Source organism: Copadichromis virginalis, linkage group LG22 (genome assembly GCF_057382275.1).
Source record: "Copadichromis virginalis isolate Kocher_CV1m ecotype Utaka linkage group LG22, C_Virginalis_male_GT1.1, whole genome shotgun sequence".
Classification (NCBI taxonomy): Eukaryota; Metazoa; Chordata; class Actinopteri; order Cichliformes; family Cichlidae; genus Copadichromis; species Copadichromis virginalis.
In genome coordinates, this window is record NC_140638.1 from 28,370,270 (window position 1) to 28,383,452 (window position 13,183).

The 13,183-nt window shown below is 39.5% G+C and overlaps 1 protein-coding gene across 1 annotated transcript; it reads left to right on the forward strand.

The window, feature by feature from the left end:
* Positions 1-6,451: 6,451 nt before the first annotated feature.
* Positions 6,452-11,019, forward strand: paqr7a (progestin and adipoQ receptor family member VII, a). Its single transcript, XM_085446548.1, has 2 exons — positions 6,452-6,560; positions 8,636-11,019. The coding sequence occupies exons 1-2, from the start codon at positions 6,487-6,489 to the stop codon at positions 9,729-9,731; spliced, it is 1,170 nt and encodes a 389-aa protein (XP_085302674.1). The 5' UTR covers positions 6,452-6,486; the 3' UTR covers positions 9,732-11,019.
* The last annotated feature ends 2,164 nt before the right edge of the window (positions 11,020-13,183 follow it).

Consider the following 13,183-nt stretch of genomic DNA (forward strand, 5'->3'; position numbering starts at 1 on the left):
TCTGGACCCAGTGGAGGTGGTGAGTGACAGGCAGTGGCGTGTCTAGAAAATTTTTGTTGGGGGGGCCAGGTAGGGGCACAGATTTGGAGAAGGGTGGCAGATTTAATTGGCAGATAATGTTTAAAAAAAAAATTCTACCAACCCTTAACCATAATTCAATAATCCTATAAACCTAATAACCAAATGCACTTTTAACTCTTATTAGAATGAGATTTTAACCACTACGGTGCAAAGTTTTTAGATACTGCGTTGATAAAGTACAAGAGATACAATCAGTGCTTTGTCAGTGTTTACTCAGCATTCAAGGACAGCAATATTTGCATAGTATTTTTACTGACATATACTGCACATATGTTTTGGGCAAAAACATTTTTGAATATTAAAATACGAACATTTGTAACAAACAATTGACAAATTAGCCAATGCCAATGCAAAACTTTATCTGCCTGTTAAAAAAAGAAGATAATCTTCTCACAAACTGGTGTTTGATTTTGAAACAGGAAAAAAGTGGGGAAACAAATGAAAAGACTAACATTTGAATAAAACCTGAAAGCAAGTAAATACTTTCTATGCTGCCTTATGGTAAACTTTGGTAATATTGATAAAGAACAACACTGGCTGATGATAAAATACAGTCAGCTGGCATGGTGACACTGCCAGTATTAACCTGCAGGGCTGGACTGGGACAAAAAATCGGGCATTTTCACTACAGACCGACCCACCAGGTAGTAAAGCCATAAAGACTTTGAATGAAAACAAATGCTGTTGTGACAGTGATGTACAGTCTTGTTGGTATATGTATGATTTCTATACATTTTACGTCAGATAAAAACTTTGGTTGTAAGATTTAGATAATTATTTAATAAAAACTAGGTATTTTAAATGAGAATAAGAAAGAAAAGTATTTCTTTGTGCCCACCTTTCCCTGTTAATGCCCTACCTGGCCCCCTGGCAAAACTTTGCTAGACCCGCCCCTGCACAGTTACCAGCTGTCAGCTACATAAAAAAGGATCCTGGTGTTATTTGTCTCTCAGAAACAGTTGATAACTTCAACTCATTCATGTCACCTAAAAGGTAAACCTGTTTCTCCATCACCTGTTCAGCTCTGATGGTTCAGTAAGGACATCTCCTGGTTTCATCTTCATGTTTCCCTCTCACCACATATCTAAACAGACATCATGACCAGCAGCTTTACAGCTGTGGCTCCAGCAAACATCAGCTGATACTAGAAATTAATATTAAATACATTCTAACAACAGCTGATCAAGCTTAAATGTGCTGCTGTTGTTTAGCGCAACATCTGCTGGTTTCCTCTTTCTGGCACAAAGTGGGCGATAAACAAACAAGAGAGAAAAGCCGATCAGCTGATCATTGATCAGTTTCATGATTGAAGTAGCAACAGGAGAGGGAGGGGGATAGAATGAAAGAAGAGGCAGCTGTGCAGCGTAACGACAGAATAACTCCAGCTTTGTGTCTTTTTTTCATTCTAGCTAAAGTCCGGGACAAACTGCGTCTCTTCTCAGCTCAATACGAAACGCGTAATATTTTCTCTGATTGAGGGACCATTCCATTTTTTAAGGAGCCGTTGGCAACTCTACTAACCTTATGAATAAAATAAAGTTCACTATCAGTAACATCATAGCACCCACCCAGCTGTATAAAAACTCCGTCAAACTGGCTAGAACGCAGTACGAGTTATTGCAACTGACAGTAAAAAGTCAGCACAACGAAATAAACTCCACCTAAACTTGGTTTATATCTGACCCAGATAGACTGCAGGTCATAACTTCTTACCTGAAGTTCAGTTCACCTGACACTCGGACTGGCGGCTGCTTCGGGTCTCTCCTCCTGCCTCCCCTTCCCTCATCCACCTGTTGCCTCTGTGGAAGCCCCGTCATAGCCACCACCAAACAACGGAGTTATTTCTACACATCGACCTGCATCTGGCCAATCCACCACCTCTCATTGTTCATGCCATTACAAAAAAAATAAAAAATAAGTCACTGGGGATATGCCCGATGGCCAGTCCAGCTATGTTAACCTGCAACCAAATTTGCAGCTCCATACAGCAATGTTACGACTTAGATTATATCTTATAACTCATAACTCTTATGTTAGCTGCCCTCAGTAGCATACTGTCTGAAATATTCCACAGCTGCAATAATTCTTTAAGTGTTATTTTTTTCCTTGGTATTCTAATTTCACCGAAGTTTACTAAACTCAACAAACTTGATATTACTTACCGGGACATTTATTCTGTCCTCATTTTCTTTCACCGAAAAATTGTTTCCTGCAGTGCCATCTTTCGTGCTTGGCTCTCCTACCTTTGCTAACGTGATGCGCATAGCGCAGAAGCGATGCTGCATTCACTTACACTCGGATATCTGAGCGTCACCGTGAAAACATAATCGGACATTTGATATTTGATTGAATTTTATTGTTTTGCCTTTGGGGTGGCACCTGGGGTGGCCAGTCTGGTTTGGGGGGTGGCCTGTGCCCCCCCCAGGCCACCCCGCTGGACACGCCATTGGTGACAGGAGAATGTTTGAATGGTTAAGCTTTCATCCCTGTTGGACAATATCTCCCACTCCATGCAGGAGAATCTGACAGCACTGAGCAGCTCCTTCAGTGGCAGGCTGCGGCACCCACGGAGAGGTTTCGCAGGTCTTTCCTCCCCACTGCTGTCAGACTCTACAACAAAGACTTTTGCAGCTGATCAAACCCACACATGTGCAATAAGACTGCTATAAGTGCAATTCTTTTTCTGACAAAGTTGTACTTTTGTATTTTCTTACTCAGCTGTATATAGCATTTGTATTCTATTTTGTTCTATTGTATATATTATTCTATTTCATTATTTTGTTATAGTTTTATCTAATCTTATTGTATATAGTATTTTATTTTATTCCATTCCAGTGTTTTCTAATTTCTGCTACATAACTTTGCACTTTTGCTGTAACGAAACAAATTTCCCACCTGTGGGACTAATAAAGGTCATCTTATCTTATGTATAATACATCTATATATACACTGTCAAAGATACTGGTCTTTGAGTGAAGATTTAAGTTGATAGGAAATATAAATAACTTCAACTTGAATCTTTACTGAAGCTCAGTATTTGTCACAGAGTTCATGTTCACTGCTGTAATAACTAATAATGATATAATTGATTAAATATAATAATAACTTTAATATTGGCCAATAAAAAAATTTACTACTATATTGGAACATAGTGAAGACCAATTATTTAAGAGAATAAAGAGAGGTTAGTTTATTTTGGAGACAAGCTCCACTTATTAAGAAAATTTTAAAAAGGCAGGAACGCTCTTTAGAGGTTTGTGGGTGGCTCTTAAAAGAGCCGTTGTGGGGAAGTCACTGGGACTTCAAATAGGCTATTCTTTTGGCTGCCAAGACACTGCTCCCTCCGCCGAGAAGTGGGCCATGAACTTCTCCCTCACCGGGACAACCTCTCTGGAGAAGATGTTGGCTGCTACACGACCCAGGCTTTGCAACGGCCAGAATTAAACCAGGTCTAAATAAAACAAAAACAAAAAAGGTCTTTATAAGATAGACCTTTGAGTTAAGGCTGGGCGATGTGGCCTAAAATCCATATCACTGTATAATTTGAAGCATGTGCGGTAACGATATATATCGCAATACATTCTTTTTTCTGTATAATGTATTTTGCACACTATAAGGCACACTTACAATCCTTTAATTTTCTCAAACATCGACAGTGTGCTTTATGTATAAATTCTGGGTGTGCTTAGTGACGTCGAACCGATTTTATGTGGTACACGGCGCGCAGAAATCTGTCAAAAATGTTTTAGTACGACTTTGGTAAACTATGAAGGCGTACCACTTGATGGATTATTGGAGCATTACGGCTGCCGTAGTCAGGAGCCTCGCGGAGTAATCTGGGTCCTAAACTCCATTACATCAGGTCCCAAAGTCAAACGAACACTGCGGCATCACTGAGAATTAAAACTGTCTAAATTCTTTCATCTTTAATAAAATGATCGGCGTTGCTGCTTTACCAGGTGTAAAAATTAAAATTAACATCCAGACATCCATGAAATCAGAACTTATTAAATTCAACGGAGTTAGAAGTTAGCAGGAAGTTAGCTCGCTAGTTTCCACCTAAACAGATATACCATGTTCTGACAGATTTCTGTGTGAATGTGTGCGTGAATGGGTAGATGACTGGATGCGTAAAGCGCTATACAAATACAGGCCATTTACCATTTTTGAAAAATTGAAAACGTACAGCTCTGCTAATGATGTGCTACGTGACCATTAGCAAAACAGCTACATTAGCATAACATTAGCACAGTGAAGCTGAAGGATGAACGCTAACTTCTTACCACTCGATAAAAGTTAACGTGAGGAGTTCTGGTGGTTAGGGACAAATGCAGTTGCATGGCAGAATGCTATAAACAGACCAAACTTCAGACAGGAGAGCAACTGAGATGATCCATCCGCAATATGAGGTTAGTGATTAATATACTGCAACAACATGGGAATAGAGCAGCTGCGAGAGAATTCAGCACTAATGAATCAATTGTAGGGAAGTGGAGAAAGCGCATTTTTTGGCTTTCCCCATATTCCAAAAGTGCTTGTCTCTTTGCTATTACTGTCGCCCGGCATAATTTGCTGATGATGTTGTTTGCAGCTGCTGCAATGCTTTCGACCAAAACAGGCGCAGCTTGATGACATCATCAACATGCGCTATCGCGGTCTATGCCGCCCACCCCTAATTCAAACCTCTTGCCAAGTTTGGTGCCACTGGTTTACTGTGAGCAACTCCCAGCCTAAAACGCTAAAAACAATAAAACCCTAACCTTACTTACTCTAAAATCTCTACCGTTGGCTAAATTTATATCGTTTCTACCCTATTCCGTTTATACCGCCCACCTCTAATACAGAGTATACAAAAGGGATAAATAGAATAAATTGGAATAAGAATACGAATACAAAGGAACAGGGGTTATGTTAAAAATCCAGTATTATTCCAATATTAATCCTAAATCTAAACATGCAGATATGACCTTCATGTTTGACTCACTCCCAAAAGCAGCACCTTTATAATAGATCTGAGAGTAAAGTATAATTGGTATAAAATGTCTTCTTTAAAAGGCACTTCAGGATTTGAGTTTATCTCCTCTGTCTTGTTTCAAAACCTTCCATTCTAAGAAATTCAGAGAAAACTTTTTTTTATTGCAATCCAATGTACAGGTCCTGTGGTGATAATACAATATTATAAAGGCAATATGTTTTAGGATGAACTTTGTTTTTTCTGACAAAGTGTGTTAATCGAATTTTTTTAATGTGAGAACTTTTTTTAGTCAAAATGACTACAATAATAAAACACGTTTGTACAAGCCTCACTGTTCAAATCATACTTAAGTGGTGTGGTCATAGCTTGAATGCCAGGTTATGTAATCGTGTCTGTGTAAACTCTAAATCTCCGGAGCAAAGTCAATGATAACGAATGTTCCAGAAAAATCACCCCGAGGCTGTCTAACCACCTTCCTCTGCCCTTCCCTCAAACAAATGAACTGATTTAGCATCTGTCCGGGACTTTTGAGACTGAATTAAATGTCTGGAAAGGTCTCTTGTGATTCAAATTTATTTTCTAATGTCCTCCCAAATGTAGAGTAAGACATATTTCCTAATAAGCTCATGAGAAAACAGCTTCTAAAAATATTTATCTATAACATATTCTTGTGCACGTGGGTCAGGCTTAAGGCAACGCACTTCGGAGACTTTCTTTCGGTACTTCGTTTTAATGTTTTTAGAAAACCACTTTCTTCCTCAAAATCCATCCGGTGTCAGAAAAATAAGAGCACGACTCACCTTCCGGTATACATTTTCCAAAATAAAACTGTAACGACATTAAGTTTAACAACCATCCCAGACAATTAAGAATCTCGAATGCAACGAAAAGATAGGGGTAGAATAGCTTCCAATGAGTTTTTAAAATTTTATAATACAGAAAAAGCAAATCGTCGTATTTCTAGCAATTATTATTAGATTTGACTTGTATATATCAGTAGTTTTTTTTTTTTTTTACAGTACTTAGTTTTTAGAGCATATGTTTTATACTTTGGGAAGTACCCCTGATATGCCTCTTTGTAACTAAAACAAAGTCATTCTCCTGCTCAAGAGACTAGCTTTAATGCGTGAAAACTGGAAAGGTGTTGGAGACAGTGTGTTGGTTTTACATTCATTAGGGGTATTTAGCACTTGGACTCTATAAGGTTCAGTTGTTAGTTCAGTGTTGGGGGTGTTTGGGGAGGGATGAAATTTTATTATGTATGTATTTATTTATTTATTTGCAACGGAAACAAAACTATACTGCTAACAGGAATAACAACGACGTACGACTGAAAAATAACGCTTTTAATTGGGTGGGGTAAAAGACTAAACTTCCGGCCGCATTTCCAGCGCCTCGACTGTCTTCAGAAGAGCGATTCAATCTGTTGAATGTACTGTCGGCAGGCGGAGGAGGAAGGAGCGGTCGTTTTACCGACGGACATCGACAAAACTCAGGCTGGCAGGTGAGACATCATCCATTTATGACTTCATGGGTAGCTGAACACTAAACAGACCGCTAATGTTACGGACACATTAAGTCGAATAAGTCTCCTTTTTACCTTTAAAGAACTGTTTTGGGATGTTTTCTCCCCAAGACTCTGCAGGTAGCATACACACGATTATCTGGTAAATCGACACAACTTTAGCGAAGGAAGTTTGATATTCAACAGGCTGTAGCATGCTTTTAAAAATGGGAAGGGGGGCTTATGTAGGCAGTAAACTGGTGTGAGGTGCTGCGTTTTTTCTCGATGTCGCGTTCTTATTTTACAATAGCCTGCCACTGCAAATTATTATACAAAACTTAAAAAAAATCCTTCCTTTGCTGAAATACAGACCGGAAGAGGAGGCTGGAGAACCGAGCTCAGGACCGGTTCTAGCCTGCTACAGTTAAGTGAGGGCGGCCAGTTACAAAGAATAGACGCAACTTGGGCCAGACATTAACATAAACAGCTGATTAGTTACCCACGGGTTCCAGGGTTTGAGTCTTTTCTCTGAGGTCTGGTCACATGATTTCTGTCAAAAGTCACCACAACAAAATTCACCTGCCAATCCAGCAGGACAGCAGAGTAGCACCTTGGTCACACACTGCACCCCAGCAGTGTACTGAGTGAGATAAGGGGATCTTTAACCTTTCATCATCTTTCCATTGGTTCCCCTCTTGAAGCCCATTACAACTTTTGCTTCTTCTAGATAGGACTTGTGGACCAAATGTTTTATTTGTTGCATCATCTTGGCTCAAGCTGAAATAACCTGAAAGAGAGGATAAAGCACACAGCTGCAAACGAAAGGGGCGCGCTTTGTTTGTAACACAAGGGGGGGAAAGCTGACGGGTTTATATGACAAATTTTGTTGATACTTCCGAGGTACAGCAGTCTCTGCAGGAATCAAGAGCTGTAAGAGCCGCACAGTTCATCCAAACATAGAGACACAAACTCTCTCTAAACCCATACAACAAAAGCTGCCTCATTCTTCTTGGTGTGTCAAAATGCTTTACTGTGAGTACTCTTTAAAACAGGTCCCTCGCAGTAACAGCAAGATAATCACTTGAGAGCAAAATAACTGCCAAGCCACGTTAATGACAACGTGTACAACCATTGGAGATGTGAGCAGGACAGACGGAACATTTGACGGGAAAAGTGTGGACTTTATAACAGTTTTTAAATTGTGTTGAAAAGCCACGAAAACCAGAGTTGTGATAAAAAGAAATGTTGACGCTGTCCAACCCCACGCACGGGGATGGTAGCTCGTTAACGGAGATTTGCCGTGTTGTGGCGTTAACGTCATTTCAGATTAACCTGAAAGCACTAGTGGGAACACAACGAATATGACTGCACATTTACTCCGACAGCATCCTAGTGCAAAGACAAGTGGAAGCAGAGAAAAACAACAAGCACGCATGCTACAAACTTTACCTGAGTCATTTAGACAGCCGTTAGCACATGATTCTCCTTATGGGGACCTGATATGTTTAATATGCTGCTGAGAATATAGCCCAGAAGAAGCGGATAGTATAGCTTTTATTTTGGAAAGAGCCATTTCTCTGCAATAAACTCTCTTTTCCAAAGATGAGTGATTCCTCAATCAGATAGATTTATTATTTTATCCCTTTGTTGTTTCAGCAACATTAAATTTAAAAACTGTACGTTTGAGTTAAGATATATATTTATAATTTTAATAAATGACAAATTAAAAAAGCATGAACATTTTTTGTATCGAAAAAAATATCGAACCGTGACACCAAAGTATCGAACCGAACCGTGAATTTTGTGTATCGTTGCACCCCTAACATATATACATACATATATACATATACATATACATACATACATATATACAGGGTTATTTTAAAATACTTTACATCAGAAGAACTGCCTAACTGTGCTTTCTGCTTTGAATCCAGAAAAGATCTATTCAAACAATCCCTGGAATCATCCCAACAGCCTGCTTTGCCAATGTGTATCACTGTTGTTGGAGCATAATGAAATGGTTGAAAATAAAACAAATTTGTGGGTTTTAACTCTTAAAAACCTATCTGCAGGAACTACCCAGTGTGCATCAGCCAGCTACTGACAATCATGGCAACCACTGTGATGGAGAGCATCGGCCGAGTGTTCATCAGCCTGCAGCAGATCCGGCAGTTTCCCCAGTTGCTGACTGACGCTGCACCCTCCATGCCCGGCACCGTCAGAGACACCGAGGTTCCCTCCTACTTCCGGGAACGCTACGTCTGCACCGGCTATCGTCCACTCAACCAAAACTGGCGCTACTACTTCCTGTCCTTGTTTCAGCGCCACAATGAAACCTTAAACATTTGGACTCACCTGGTGGCATTTTTAGTGTTGCTGATTAAATTGTGCCAGCTTACTGAGACTGTGGACTTTATCAGTGACCGTCATTCGTGGCCCCTGCTCATCCTCGTCCTGTCCTCTTTGACCTACTCTGCATTCAGTGTTGTAGCTCACTTACTGGGAGGAAAGTCTGACCTTGCTCATTATTGCTTCTACTTTCTGGACTACGTAGGGGTAGCGCAGTATCAGTATGGCAGCGCTGTAGTCCACTTTTACTATGCTGTTGATGAAAGCGTCCATGGACTGGTGAGTGGTATCTTCATGCCCACCGCCGCAATCCTCAGCTGCCTTTCATGTTTGGGATGCTGCTACGGCAAATACTGCAACCACAGCCTACCAACGTGGGTGCGTAAGGTGTGCCAGGTGGTGCCTTCAGCACTCGCCTATTCCTGGGACATCAGTCCAGTGGCCAAGAGACTGTTCTTCTGGTCCAGCAGTGATCCAGCCATCATCTACCACTTTGGCCAGGTGGCGTTCTTCCTCAGCTGTGCCTTCTTCTTCACCTGCCCTCTGCTGGAGCGCTGTTTCCCCGGGCGGTGTGATTTTGTGGGACAGAGTCATCAAATCTTCCACGTTTTCTTATCTTGCTGCACCCTGTGTCAGATCCACGCCTCCTACCTGGACTTTGTGGGCCGCAGGAAGTTGTACTCAAGTCTGCACGGAAGTGGTGATGTTGTTCTATTTGTGGGGCTGTATGTGGTCACTTTGATTATGTGTGTTGGAATTGCTGCTTTAATGTTGAGGAAAGTGAAACAAGTGCTGGACTTCAAATTAAAGTCCAAATAATCATACAAGCCTTCCTTTAGTGTCACTCCTTTCATAGAAAGGGAACTGATTATTTTTGCAGCATAATAAATAAATAGGTAGCAAATTGCAAGAGGGATAAACAGTGATATTAGAATTTTTATATTCTTATGGATTATTTCTGAATAACACAGAATTTTCATGTATTAACAAAGCCTGGTGCTTTATTTAAAAGAGTACAATTCTGTAAGTTTAGGAAGATCATTAAAAGTAAAAAATGATTGCCTACATGTTATTCTGTCAATTTACAGTAGTGTTATTTAAACAGATGATATGTACTTTGTTAAATTGTCATGTTGTAAGGATATTTTTGTAGCAATGTCTGGAGAGGATCTTGTGCAATTTGCAAGTAATTATTTTGCAAATTGCAAATTCAGGTGCAAATAATGTGCAAAATAATGCCCCCCCTCCAAGCATCCTGAATTGGATAAACAAAAGAAACTGGATATATGGATAGAGGGATGGATTTACGTTGGTTTTTAACAATGTAACTATAGGTATTATTTAAAGGTGATTACTGATCACAGCTAAAATCTGCATTTCTTTAAGATAAAGTCTGCTACATAATTCCTGTTCAAACACTACAGTAAAACTAAGTCCTATTATAATATAGTGTTGCCAGAGAGCTGCAGTATTTCAGACCTTCACTTTGTGCCTTGGTAGGCATTTTCTTCAGTTGCCTTGAAGGCTGAGTTTTCCTTGAAGGTTACTCCATCAAATAATAGCACAGTGTGCGGAGTCTTCGAAGGAGAGCGTTGGGTTTCTGCATGTAGGCTTTAAAGCTCTGAGGACACACTGGAATGTTGATGTCGACTGCCAGTCTAAGATTTAAACCTCATTTTTTGTTGCTGTGCCACCACAAGTTTCAGCATCATAGCACTTTGGAATATGTACTTAATGTATTTAAGAGAGCTAGATCTTTTTTTGTATGAGGGATTTAATATATAATGAAAATCGTTTTCAGTTCAGTTTTGTTTTTTCCTTTTGTTTTTGTACCCTTGTATTCTTCAGGTATATACCTTTACTGTAACCACTACTGGCAGTGATTAAGCGGGCCTTTAGAATGTAAAAGAAATGATTATGAATGTCACATAAGTGCAAAGCAAGGGAGGTTTTTGCTGGTGTTTGTGGGAGATGATAATGCTACTGACCAAGAGGTAAACTAGTGGGATTAGTCAAATAAGCATCTCTGGAGGCAGAAATAATCTTGTTTTGTTATGTATGTAACAATGTGAAATGTCTTTCATGTATTAAACCCTTTCTCTATTCATTGTGTGAATTTGTAACAATACTTGCACAACCACAGAAGCCATAACAGTGCTTTTTTTTTTTTTTTTTTTTTAATGAGGGTGTTAGGTAATGTGCTGCTCAGCTCCAGGGTCGTAGTAATCTTGCCACAGCTTAAAGTATTAACAATGAGCAATACAAAATGAGGGTACCTGTTGGTATTGCTGCTAGAAACAAAGAGAATAAGTATAATGTCATATACTTGCATTTATATAATGCTTTTGTAATTTTATTGGTCACTCAGTCATATTTCTTGTTATATTGTAAATTAGCCTGGATCAAACATCATCGTAGCTCATATGTCAGACGCGGCAGACATTTTCAGTGCCCAGAGATGTGTAGTTGTTGCAAAGCGTTTTTCATGACATGAGCAACAAACCCAAAACTCACCAAGTGAACTCATAATAACCAAAAATTAAAATCACGTGAGTTAGGCAACACAGTTTACCTCTTTACCTTATGTAAACCAGCTTGTGACTGACTATGTATAGGCCTGTCAGTTCACATTCAGTTAGTCTAGCCAGTACTAACAGCTTAAGTACTATACTAGCCCTATAGTACTATAAAAGTCATAGAAAATAAGCACAAAATATGCTTTGGTGTATGAAATTAATATTTCTGAGACAAATGATGAGTAAGAAAGCATGTAATAAACTCAATAGTCCACCATGTCCTTTTCAGAGACAAAGTTACAGTAAGCTGCAGTAACAGCAGAGGGAAACATTTTATTTCAAGCCCTTGATTTGTCCCGGATTTACGCCCTCAGTTGTGAGGTTCGCATCATAGTGAATACAAAATGATGTTTATTTTGAATTTTGTTTTTTTGTTCTTATTAGAATCAAACAGCATGATAAAGCTCAGTCTGATTCAGGCCAGGCCTGTCTTGTGATTGACAGTTTGCTACCATATGAGTATGTACAAGCAAAAATGGTGATAATACTGACCCACAGTTTTATTATGCACTATTGCACAGACTCTGCCATGATTGAAATGACAGTAAAGCTGAATTGAAATTACACATCATTTTACTGCTAAAATTTTTTTAAAGCATTAAATTGAGGATTTGTAGTTTTGAAAAGTAATTTGTCAGGCTGCGCAACTGAGACAACATCTTTCTGCCAATAGTTTCTTAAAACTTTATGCAAGTGATTTTTTCTTACTTTGTATCTATTATATGTACATATATACAGTATCTCACAAAAGTAAGTACACCGCTCACATTTTTGTAAATATTTTATTGTATCTTTTCATGGGAGAACATTGAAGATATGACACTTTGATACAATGTAAAGTAGTCAGTGTACAGCTTGTATAAGTCTAAATTTGCCATCCCCTTTAAATAACTCACCACACAGCTGCTGGCAACAAAAGTGAGTACACCCCTAAGTGAAAATGTCCAAATTGTGCCCAATTAGCCATTTCTCTTCCTGGTGTCATGTGACTCATTAGTGTTACAAGATCTCAGGTGCAAATTGGTAGAAGGTGTGTTGAATTTGGTGTTATTTCTCTCATACTGGTCACTGGAAGTCTAACATGGCACATCATGGAAAAGATTTCTCTGAGGATCTGAAAAAAAAGAAGAATTTTTACTCTCTATAAAGATGGCCTAGGCTATAAGAAGACTGGCAACACCCTGAAACTGAGCTGTAGCATGGGGGCCAAGACCATACACCAGTTTAACAGGACAGGTACCACTCAGAACAAACCTCGCCACGCTCAGCATCATATCCAGGGGGTGTCTTTTAAAAATGGATGTATGAGTGCTGCCAGCATTGCTGCAGAGGTTGAAGGCGTAGAGGGTCAGTCTGTTAGTGCTCATACACTGCATCAAATGGCTTTCATCCCAGAAGGAATCCTCTTCTAAAGATAATGCACAAGAAAGCCTACAAACAGTTTGCTGAAGACAAGCAGACTAATGACATGGATTACCTGTGGTCTGATGAGACCAAGAAACGTATTTGGTTCAGATGGTTCTCAAGGTTGTGTGGCGGCAACCAGGTGAGGAGTACAAACACAATTATGTCTTGCCTACAGTCAAGCATGGTGGTGAGATGTCATTGTTTGGGACTGCATGACTGCTGATGGCACTGGGGAGTAGAGCTGGGCGATATGGCCTAAAATCCATATCACGGTATAATTTGAAGCAT